Consider the following 12,711-nt stretch of genomic DNA (forward strand, 5'->3'; position numbering starts at 1 on the left):
GCTCTACTACAATGATAGCTGCTGGCTATTACCCTTCGATGGACAACAAGTAGTGCTTGAGGGAATAGGTAGCTGCACTCTGGAGGGCAGGAATGTGGCTATTGGTTTGGCCAACACCCGCTGCCAGCCATGACGCCCAAGCAAGGACGGGAGCTGTTATGTCATGGGGACAGAGCATCCAGCTGCTGTAGCAATGTATTCCAGGACTGGTGTTTGCACTCATACAAGTATACAAACTGTGTGCCATCACCTGTATCAGCAGAGACACTGCGTATTCTTTGGCAGAATAAAGATCAATGCCAAACTTGTCAGAACATCTCTGCATACCCCAGTGTGATTCCCCCCCCCCCCCCCCCCCTCTCTCTCTCTCTCTCTCTCTCTCTCTCTCTCTCTCTCTCTCAACACAGAATCTTTCACTCACCCTCTGAGGCCGATGGCTCATAACAATTTTACAAATGTGTGCTTTTTATGAAGATATGTATACGTTTGGAGTGCCTCTTGTACTCTGACTTTATGTAATGTAACATGGCACTTTTATAACAAGTTTCATAAGATCAGATGATGGCTGGGGGAGACTGTTGAAACCAGTCATCTTGGAACAGTCAAAGTTTCTGTCATGTGGACATGGCGAATGAAATGTGTTCTTCATTCACATAAGTTTTAGATTAATCAACAGAGCTAAACCTGTTTTATTCACGTGACTTATTCTATTCATTATCTCCTTTTAAATTGTAATACTTGTAAACAGATCTATTTTCTTGGACTTCTGTAAAAATTTGACAAATTCTTGTCCATTGGCAGTTTTTAGAAGAATGCATCAAACATCAAGCACTTTCCAGAAGGTGTCCCTAAGAATATCAGTTACTTAAAGCTGTAATACTTACACAGTATTATCACCACCAAAGAGTAGTAAAGCTATTCAACACACACATTTTGATAACATATATCATAACCTTTTTGTTTTCTGTCTGCCAAGATTAACAGGCAACTCTGATTAAAATTTAAATTATATATTGTGTTGCTAACGTACTTCTCTACTCAATGTAATTTTCTACAGAGGTGACAACCTTATTTTCACCAGCAAAGTAATTTGTTTTACTGTCTGTGCCATTTTTAAAACTGGGATCAGAATCAGATAATGCCAAAAAGAAACAACAGTTTACATATTACATCTGGGCACTGTCATGCTACAATACAGTTGCATCCTCCAGACCAATAACATCCTGGAATTTACATAATGGAAACTGCTGTGGACATAAAAATAGTGAACAAATTTTAAAATAACTATCAGCTCTACATGAAAACTTATAATGATGCCACACTAAAAATAAGAATGTAAACAAAAACAACAAAACATAATTTATGTACCTCCAGTCCAAAAAATGTCTGCACACAGTTGGTCCGATCCAAACAGTCTAAACAGTTGGTTCTTATGGCGCCTTTTTGTTCACTGGAATATGAAAAGACATTGAGAGTAAATAACTTACATGGTATCAAACTGATAAGTGTAATTTGCAATTTCATATTAAATACCTAATTCCCAAAGCAACATTCCTCAGCAGTGATTGTTGCACGTGATAGGTTGGCAACACACAACAGGTTTGGAAAGATAATTCCATGCACTTCAAATTTAATTTAAATCTACAAACTTCTAATTTGCTTTTAAAATTGGTTGTTTTCCCTCAGTTCATATCCTTTCACCCCACATAAAAATTATATGACAGTTCCTTCATTGCTTCAGATATGGAAATCTTTGCTACTTTACTTTTAACCTTTGGTCATCCTATACACACATGAAACACAATGAGCATTGAATAAGTAAGGCAACACATTTTTTCCTTGGCCAATTTCAATTGAAAAAATGTAGAATTTGTTGTGGGACATTAAGGAATATTCTCGCTTCAGCCCCTATAGTTGGCGGCGCTATATGTAGCCTTCAAAATGGCGACTGTAATGGAAGTGCATTCCCAGCAGAGAGCTGTCACTGCATTTCTTTTGGCAAAAAACCAGAGCATCATGGATATTCACAGGAACTTGCAGAATGTCTATGAAGACTTCACAGTTAACAAAAGCACAGTGAATTGTAGGATGTGGTGACAGGAGCTCACAAAACTTCATTGAGACTTTTCTTCTTCATCCACCCAACATCCTGGATCTCACACCTTCAGACTTCCATCTGTTTAACCCAATCAAGGATGCACTCCAAGGGAAGCAGTACATGGATGATGGGGAGATGACTGATGCAGCAAGATGTTGGTTCCGATGTCAACCAGTAGAGTGGCACCACGTGGGCAAGCAGGCCCTCGCAGTAAGGTGGCTTACGGATGTTACATTGAACGGTGATTATGTTGAAAAATAGTATTTTGCAGCCAAAAGGGTGGGGAATAATAAAGCATATTGGAATCCTCTATAGAACCAACCTGCTTTCATTTAAAAAATAAGTTGCATTACTTACTGAACACCCCTTGTATCTACACCTACTTACATAATCTGCAAGCCACCATATAATGCATGACAGAGGGTACCTTGTACCACTGAGTCATTTCCTTTTCTGCTCCATTCGAAAATGGAGAACAGGAAAAACAACTCTCTATATGCCTTTGTGTGATACCTAATTTCTCTCAGCTTATTTCCACAGTCCATACAGAAAAATGTATGTTGGCAGCAGTATCATTGTCCTGCAGTGAGCTGTAAATGCTGGTTCTCTAAATTTCCTTAATAATGTTTCACAAAAAAACATGCTGCCTATGGATTTCCATTTGAGTTTACAGAGCATTTTCATAATACTCGTGCAATGATTGAAGCTACCGGTAACAAATCTAGTAAGATGCCTATGAAGTGCTTCAATGTCTGCCTTTACTCTAAACTGGTGAGAATACCAAACACCTTAGCACCACTCGAGATGGGTTGCACTAGTGTTCTACTTGCTGTCTCCTTTATAAATGAGCTACACTATTCTAAAATTCTGCCAATAACTGGAGACGACCATTCACATTCCCTACTACTGTCCATATGTGCTCATTCCATTTCATATGAATTTGTACCACCACACCTAGATATCCGATTGAAGGGAAGGTGTCAATCAGCACAACAATAATACTGTATTCAAACATTACAGCATTGTTTTTTCTTTTGATCTGCATCAGCTTATATTTTTCTACAGTTAGAGCATGCTCTCACTCATCACACCAACTAGAAATTTTATCTAAATCATCTTGTATCCTCCTATAGTCACTCAATGATGGCACTTTTCCATATGCCACAGTGTCATCAGCAGTCACAGATTGCTACTCACCCTATCTGTCATATCGTTTATGTATACAGAGAACAGAAGGTCCTACCACACTTCCCTGGGGCACTCCTGAAGGTACCCTTGTCTCTGATGAAGCTCACCATACAGGACAATGTACTGGGTTCTGTTACTTAAGAAGTTACCACTTACATATCTGAGACCCTATCCCATATGCATGGGCCTTTGTTAACATTCTGCAGTGGAGCAGTGTGTCAAACAATTTCCAGAAATCTAGGAATATGTGACCTGCCTGTTATCCTTCATCCACAGTGTGCAGGATATTGTGTGAGAAAAGGGCAAATTGCATTTGGCATGGGCAATGGCTTCTACATCCATGCCAATTCGTATACAGATTTTCTATCTCAAGGAAATTTATTATATTCAAACTCAGAATTTGTTCATGAATTCTGCAACAAACCATTTTTAAGGATATTAGTCTGTAATTTTGCAGGTAGGTCCTTTTGCCATTCTTATATACAGGGGTCACCTTCCCTTTTTTCCAGTCACTTGGGACTCTGAGTCGAGCGAGAGGTTTGCAATAAATGCAAGATACACAAAGAGCCAATGCTGAAGAGTACTCTCTAAAACCAAATTGGTATTCCATTCAGATCTGATCACTTATTTGTTTTAAAATCTTTCAAGTTGCTTTTAAATGTCAGGGACACATATGCCTACGTCTTCAATACAGAAGTCAGTGACAGTCAAATGATCGTATGTATATAAGACCCTCCAGTGAGAATGTTTTTTTTTTTTATGCAAAATTTAAAACTTCAGATTTTTCCCACTTCCACCTATTGGCACATCTAGTTGGCAAGTGACTGTACAGAAGCCTTTGACCTGCTTGGTGATTTTACATAGGACTAACATTTTCTCAGGTGTCTGGCAAGATCTTTCGCTAACGTATGATGGTGGAAGTAGTTGTGTGGTTCATGTACCATTATTTTTATACACACATGAATTTCTACTAACTTTTGCCTGCAACATTTACGCATCCTTTTTTTAACTGTGAGGTCAACAATCTCTGTTCACCTGGCATTTTTTTAATTTTGTTATTAAACCATGATGGGTCTCTTCCATCCTTAATCAACTTACTTTTCCAGAGAATGAACTACAATCAATTTAAACTCTGCTCATATTTCCTGTACATCTATTATACTGGAGCTACGTGGCATTCACCCACAGTCTACGTAGGACACTAACAAGATTCAATGTTTCACTAAAGTTCTATGCACGCAAATTATGTTAACGTTATTGGATACTCATTCCCATTTATCAACTAACTGTTTTTGTCAAAACTCTTAGTGTAGTCTTCTTCCACAGTCTAGCTGTGTCAAAGTTTCTACCTTGTTTGCAATGGACTCAATCATGAGGAAAAGATCTTACATGACACATGAAAAAAAAAAAAAAAAAAAAAAAAAAAAAAATACTTGGACACCTTGGTGATGCCCTGGATGTTGTCACACAGCACCTTGTCGCAGTTGTCAGAGCTTTTTGTAGTACATCGAAAGAATTTTGTTGAGCACCACCCCAGATAAATTTAGCATCATGTTTTAACAATTCTTGGAGTGGCCTGGCTTTGATACAAAAGTCTTTGATAAAACGACTGTAATAAGAGAATAGTCCAAGGAAGCTACTCACATCTCTAATACTTTTAGGAATACGAAATTCCATTATAGATCACACCTTTTCATGGTATGGCCGCATACCATCATCACCTTTCTCTTTGTTGCCTATCTCTGGAGCCTGCAGCGTGCAGAGTCGAGCTGACTGCCGAGCTTACTCAGCTCTGGTTAACACCAGGCCCATGTAGTCATCGTCCACGTCATCAGGAGGTAATGGAAACACTTTGTTAAGTGAAGTTAGTGTCGTCATTCATCTAATTACACCTTATTCTATATGACAATATGTGACCTGGTCCACCTATTACAGTGCCCTGCATTGTATAGCTCTGTCCATGCAAAACAAGTGGTTGTCATATAGAATAAAACTACATGACTGACAACTGGGTGTCTGAAAACAACACCTACAGACAAGGTTTATTGCTTGGCCGGTATTGTACCACCTAATTGCTTCTATTTGTAGGATGTCACAACTTGAACCTACAGTTCTGGTAATTAGTGTTACGATTTTTTCTCTTCAAGTAATTTGATACAGTCCAATAAGAAGCACAAGTTGTCAATACCATTGTACTGCATCAACAACAGCTTGTTGTGAATCTTGCTCATCAGTTTCTAGATTAATATCCCCAATAGTTTCTCCTGCTGTATGATAATGTCCAAAGTAACCAGTACTTTTATAGGATCATGCCTTCAAATTGGTGGTAGCTTTCACAGGTATAAATCATTTGGCTACTCCACATATGTGCTTTTCACTGCATGTATCATGTGTAGAAGCTAATCTTCTTCTTTTCACACAAATTAGTTCAAAATCTCACTGCTGTATATATGTCACTGATAGAGTTGAAATGCTGAAATTATTGGACCCTCTGATAAGTATCATTTATGGCATTAACAGATGTATTGATGAATTCTTGATTTCTTTCTTCCACGTTCTTTTGTATAACTTTTCACAACTTTCCTTCAGTCATGCTGCCATGTGAATTTACTTATTGTTTTATGATGTGCAGAAATTGTATTATTTTATCTTGTTGATCTTATCATTCTTCTAGTGTACTTCCAATAGCTTTAAATATGTTTTCATTGTTAGCCTGACACATACTTTTTGCAGATAAAATGACACAGTTCTGCTCATTATGTAATAATTTAATTCAGTTTAAATTTCATGATTTTTTTTTCTGGTGCAGATTCATCTCTGATATTCTATATTTTTGTTCCAATTTGTTAGCTATCTTTAAAGAGACCTTTGGAGAAAAGAGAACCACTTGCATTAATATCAAGAGCTCAGATGGAAACCCAGTTCTAAGCAAAAAAAGGAAAGCAGAAAGGTGGAAGGAGTATATAGAGGGTCTATAACAGTGGCAATGCTCTTGAGGACAATATTGTGGAAATGGAAGAGTAAGTAGATGAAGATGAAATGGGAGATACGATACTGCGTGAAGAGTTTGACAGAGCACTGTAAGACCTAAGTCGAAACAAGGCCCCGGAAAAAAAAAAAAGAAAAAAAAAAAAAAAAAAAAAAAAAAAAAAAAAAAAAAAAAAAAGCCCTCCGCCACACACCGGCAGGTGGCTTGCGGGGAAAAAAAAAGAACCTCTGCTTCTCTCTAAATAACTGTCCCATACTTTCATTAGCGCATGCCATTACAATAATTCTGCTTGAAAAATTAAACAGTGTATACTTAAGTTTAAATAATTTTGAATGCTAACAAACACATGCTGTTTGTGGGCTAAAACAAAGGCCTATGAGGATTTGTATCACTCCTAGAAAATTATCACAACTACAACTTTTGAGAAGGTGCCAGGTCTATCAGCGTAATAATTCTGACACTGTAATAACAGTGATTAGTATGAAGGGGTTCCCTAACGGTAGTGACAAATGTGACAACTGCTTTGAGTCCAGTATACTTTTTGAGTTAAATATTGTTCTTCTGTTAAATGTCATAATTGCCGTTTAAATTTTTTTTTTAATGAAGAAAACTGGAATTTTGTAAATACATTATTAGAAAAACAAGCACAATCTCCAACAAATGAGTCAGCCTCAGGGGCCATCATGCTAATACCATCTAATGCTGCCTCTAGCTTTGCTCACGCATTCGGGAGGACGACGGTTCAATCCCGTGTGTCTGGCCATCCTGATTTAGGTTTTCCGTGATTTCCCTAAATTGCTCCAGGTAAATGTCAGGATGGTTCCTTTCAAAGGGCACGGCCGACTTCCTTCCCTAATCTGATGAGACCGATGACCTTGCTGTCTGGTCTTCTTCCCCAAAAAACAACCCAACCCCCCCTTGCTCACATCCTCTGTTCAGTGAGAACACAGTCCACAAGTCTCTTCAGGCATGCCACATCCAGATGAAGCCATTTACTGATGATTAGATCCCACAGGGCGGCCTAATTTCAGATATGAGGATTCTACAATTCATCCGATATTCCAAATAGTCTCAAACATGTATTATGAGATCAAGATTGGTTGACAGGATTTGTTCACAGCAGCTCATCACGCAGATATAGATGAAAGGCAGCACTTTTTCAGTGGGGAGGAGGAGGAGGAGGAGGAAGAGGAGGAGGAGGGACAGGGTTGACAGAGGGAAAGGGTTATGAGGAAGGGAAAGGAGGGGGAGGATTAAAGAGAAAGGAGGGGGAGGATTATGGGGAAGCAGACGAGACAGGAATGGTGACGGAAAAGTGGGAGACACAAGAGGAAAGGGAGAGAGGGGAGGAAGCAGTATGGGGATGGAGACAGACAGACAGTGTGGTTTGAGATGATATAGAGGGGAAGGTGTATGGGGAGGGTAACTAGGATTAGGAAGGATGTTTGGGTGAGAGGGATGGGGAACGAGATCAGGGGAGGAGAACGGGGCGTGAGACTAGGGGGAGGAAAAGGAGAACAGAGACTAAGGGGAGGAAAAGGGGAAGTGACACTAGGTGTAGGAGAACAGGGAGCGAGATTAGGTGGAGGAGAAGGGGAGAGACTACTTTTAGGGGACCTGGGCGGCGACTGCAGGACCGGACCGGGGCGGCCACTGTGGAACCGGACCAGGGCGGCTGCTGCGGGACCGGGGCGGCCACTGCGGGACTGGGGCGGCCACTGCGGGACCGTGGCCACTGGGGGACTGGAGCGGCCACTGCAGGAGGGGGTGGGGGCCTACGGGAGAGTGTGGGGACTATGGGAGAGTGTGGGGACTACAGGAGAGTGCCAAAAGTGCATTAAGTGCAATATCCTCGACCTTTTTTTCTAATACTTCAGAATGTCAAAGGTCTTCTGTGTTAGAACCTTCAGATGCTTAATTTGGCAAGCTTCTCAGCAGCATTGAGACAGCAGAACCCAGAAACTTTTTCAGAGTTGTGAACAGCAGTCCATCATTCTCCAAGAACAGCAACAAATGTTTGTAACAAGGTTTTTATCAAGTCCTACGATATTACATGGGAATAAAATCACAACATACTACGTGTCATTCACTCTAGTATTTCATTTGGAGGGAATTAACTCACAGAAGTACTAAAATTATTCGAAGCCAACATTATATTCGAAAGTCTTCCAAAAAGAAATACCACAGCATGCTTAAGCTGACTCCTGACAAAAGGATTGAAATATAACACTAACACAGAGTACCCATAAACAATAAGCAGGGGGGGGGGGGGGGGGGGGGGGAATCACCCATTCCACAGGCACGTATATGTGAGTATACTATATCCTTCCATGTTGGGATATTGTTTATACAGGATGTTTCAAAAAGAATATATGTATTACAAAGTATTATTTTGTCCCAACTATCGATTGCTGTGCCTCGACTTGGCTATTTGAGAAACAAATACATACTCTAGTTTATATTAATAGCCGCTAGATGTCAGTTGTCCTCTGTTTTGCTTGGTAATCGTCAAATGTTTAAAATGGCTAATCCGCAGCAGAAATCATTTTGTGTTCTCGAGTTTGCGAAGTGTAATTCCGCGATTACAATGCAAAGACGTTTCAGGTTGAGGTAGCAAACTGATCCTCTGAATGGGTGGAACATTCGCAGATGGTATTGGCAGTTTCTAGACACAGGATGTGTATGTAAAGGAACGAGTCATGGCTGCCTTTGTGTCCCTGAAGAAAATGTTGCATGAATTCAAACTGCTTTCCAACATAGTCCTTCAAAATCAACTCGTCCTGCCAGTCGTGAGTTACAACTGCCTACACCTACAACTGCCTACACCTGCAACAATTCGGCGTATTTTGAGACTCAGTTGTTATGAAGCCGTATAAGTTACAGCTGTTACAAGATCTGCGTTCTGATGACAAACGCAAACGTGTGGCATTTTTTAACGAGATTCTTGACAGTACTGACATGACAACACTTTTGCACAATGCATCGTGTTCAGCAATGAAGCGACTTTCCATGTTAGTGGTCAGGTAAACAAACATAATGTTCAAATTTGGGGCCTACAGAACCCAAATGCAGCCACTGAACATGTACGAGATTCGCCCAAAGTCAATGTGTTTTGTGCAATATCCTGATCATCTGTTTACGGCCCATTCTTCTTTGATGGAAACACGGTTAACGGTCAGCAGTATCTCTCTATGTTACAAAACTGGTTGTTTCTGAGGCTGCACAAAGACAACTTCATTTTTCAACAAGACGGGGCACCCGCTCACTGGAGTCGCCAAGTGCATGAATATCTGAATGAAACTCTACCGAACTGTTGGATCGGTTGTCAAGGAGCTGGCAACTTAGCATGTCTCAGCTGGGCTCCATGGTCACCAGATTTAACACCCTCTGATTTCTTCCAGTGGGGTTTATTCTTAGCGTTACTTCAAAGTGCGTGTTATAATGATGCAGCTGTAGCTGGTTAAGGCATCTTCAGCACTCATGAGTAATCCTTGCCTGTTGACAATGCTTTTTAAATTGTAATTGACATGTCATGTGTGCGCTTGGTGCAGCACAGCAGCAGAAGTCAGCATTATTAGTTGGCGGCACTAGTTAAATTTTGATGCATGAGATGTGTATTTGAATAACGTATTTGGCCTTACTATTCATGCTGTGTTCTCATGTTATTAACAGTAGTAGCAAGTTGAAAATTGGAGCTGGTCATTGTTGTCAACCAGAGGCACTTGTGTGAGATGTGCGTGTTCAGAAGTGATGTGGTCAGTCTTAATTATTTACGCTGAGTTTCCATGGGCACAAAGTTTGATTGTGAAGTGATGAAGGTGGTATTGTGGCACATGGGATGTTACTAAAACAAAGTGTAGTTGCACTGGTTTGAAATGGGTAACAATTTCAGTAATAAATAATGTCCTGTCAACAATGAGGTCATTAAATACAGAGCACAAGCTCAGATTGTTTCAAGGCTGGGGAAGGAAATCAGTGGTGTCCTATAAAAGGATCCAACCTGGCACTTGCACAGAGTGATTTAGGGAAATCACACAAAACTTATATCAAGAGGTCAGACCCAGATTTGAACCAGTACCCTCCCAACTGGGAGTCTGGTGGGTGACTGGAACCTTGACGGTGAATACTCCTGCTCTGACTTTTCCATGCAGTCCAACTGCAGGCCACATCTGATCACGGTACAAATCTTCATAATGCATGATTCGCCCAGCTGAGCAAATGGAGATCCACAATGTGGTCGCTTTCAAACACTGTCAGGTGCAGATAATGATTTTCTCATATGAGTACATGGCACCTCTGTGTCTTTAACAGTGACCATTCAACATCTGACACTGTTCACCCCTCTTACATACAGTACGACAAGGCATGGTACCAACGTTAAACATAAGCAACACTCATGCATTCTGGCTGCCATTTGACCTGCCACAAAGAATTGCAACTCTAATAATTTACTGCTTGCCCATGGTATGTATGTGTACGAAGTTGCATTGACATCCCACCATGCCCTCTGGGTGTTCCTTCCACTTTTTTTGTCAGGCAGTATATCTTCAGTAATACTGAGCTATAAGCCACTACTTTATATTGGTGTAAACTGTTTCTACTGGACTATACAACACTAAAAGCAACATTAATCTGAAAGTAAACAATACTCGAATAACTTTGTCCATTCATTATACACGCAGAACAGCCAATTGTATACCATAGTCATATAAGGAGTGTTTAGAACTGTGCTAGGGACAAGTATTACCATATAGTGTTTCAGAGTTCATTATCAATAAAAATACAACAATGCAACTATATGTCCTCACATATAGCAGCAATATTGTTCCCCATACGTTGACGGGTATTTAGTACAGTACTGTGGGGGCACATGAGAGTTCACACACAGACTGCACTTTAGACAAAGATGACATGTCAGTATTTTCTAGCATATCACTTGAATTCTCTCATGCTTCAATTAGCTTTCTGCAAAAATTTATTAATCCTCGAGTAAAATTTTTAAAATTCTCTTTTGAGCACGACACACAATCTTGCGTCATGTTTTGTGAAAGGCATGTTACCTTTGTTTAAATGTTTTTACACTAGTGCTCATCACATATTATTGTGGTCATCACATTTTATATCAGTTTACACAGCAGTACCACCCTATTTCATCACTACATGCAAAATAAACAAAATACATTAAAAGTTAAACTGCTTCTGCCAAAGAAAGTTATTTAAAAATAATGAATATCCAAATTTCAAAAGTAATAAATGTAAACTACGTGTACACAAAGGTATAAACAAATCTAAACTGTAGATTTTCAAAAGTTTAGCTAATGAAATGCAAATAATTTAAAAAAAAGAGAGGAAACTAAATACTCACCAAAAACCATTCTTGAAAAAAGTAAAAACAATATTCTTTCCTCTTATACAAGTAGAAAACATAGTAGTTTCCGACATAATGAAAACCATAATGAAAGTTAACTTTTGCATCTTTTTATGTGTCGTCAGTCAAAATTTTTTTCTCTTGTTTTAATTTGTAATACTTTCATTAGTACAAATACATTTCAATTATATCTTCACCTGCTCACCAGAACTAAAGTTTGGCAAAGCTGTTAAACTTGCAAGAAATGCCTGGGCACTATACAACTCTTTTCAGGCTAATTCAAATTTAGATCAGTTAACTCAGCACTAGTGTTCAACCATTCAACATTCTGCTCCAAAATTATTATTATATTATCTGTCAATTATTGTCAATATGGAACAAATAGCAGGCTTCAACATTACAAAAAAGGTTGATAATCGACAGTCTTCAGAGTCAATTTGTCCTGGCCAAGACCAAAACCATATCCAGGATTCAGTTTTTCATGAATAACTATTGTGAAACTTTAAATTATTTTATATGTTTATGTTTAGTTACAAATGGAGCAATGATGATATAATCACACTCGTAGTACAAATACATGGCACTTGTTCTTTAGTGCTCCACAGTTCTTATGACTGAAACACTAATAGCACGAGGCTCTTCCTTACAGTCACTACCAACTATCTATACATATATATTCATTGACTATGCATTTTATCAAGCGAATTGTTCCTCAACATCTGACTGACAATAACACCAATCTTTGTGACAATGGTAAAGATTTTACCCAATTAATAAAAATCTGATGCAGAACAGATATGAGTACTCTTCCATTTATCTACTGCAATCTGTAAATGCATCCAGTTACTATGTTCCTTTTAATGTAATTATATTACCTGAACATTTGGTAGAGCCCCTAAATTTTCACTATTTGCATTAAACATTTTAATAGGTGTTTAACAGTTGATACAGAGCTGAGTCACTACTAAGAAACTGTTCACAATTTCAAATAAACACTTCACCATCTGGATAAATATTGTAATAATATGGAAGGAATGAAGGTATGTGTGAACATATCTCAAAACACAC

At 39.1% G+C, this 12,711-nt stretch overlaps 1 protein-coding gene across 1 annotated transcript in view; it reads right to left on the bottom strand.

The window, feature by feature from the left end:
* LOC126184900 (synaptojanin-1) overlaps positions 1 to 12,711 on the bottom strand; it is a 133,369-nt gene that overhangs the window by 84,808 nt on the left and 35,850 nt on the right. Inside the window, exon 8 of the mRNA XM_049927547.1 lies at positions 1,369 to 1,450. Within this exon, the coding sequence (XP_049783504.1) occupies positions 1,369 to 1,450 (82 nt within the window). The remainder of the gene's footprint in view (positions 1 to 1,368; positions 1,451 to 12,711) is intronic.

The sequence above is a fragment of the Schistocerca cancellata genome, chromosome 4 (genome assembly GCF_023864275.1).
Source record: "Schistocerca cancellata isolate TAMUIC-IGC-003103 chromosome 4, iqSchCanc2.1, whole genome shotgun sequence".
Classification (NCBI taxonomy): domain Eukaryota; kingdom Metazoa; phylum Arthropoda; class Insecta; order Orthoptera; family Acrididae; genus Schistocerca; species Schistocerca cancellata.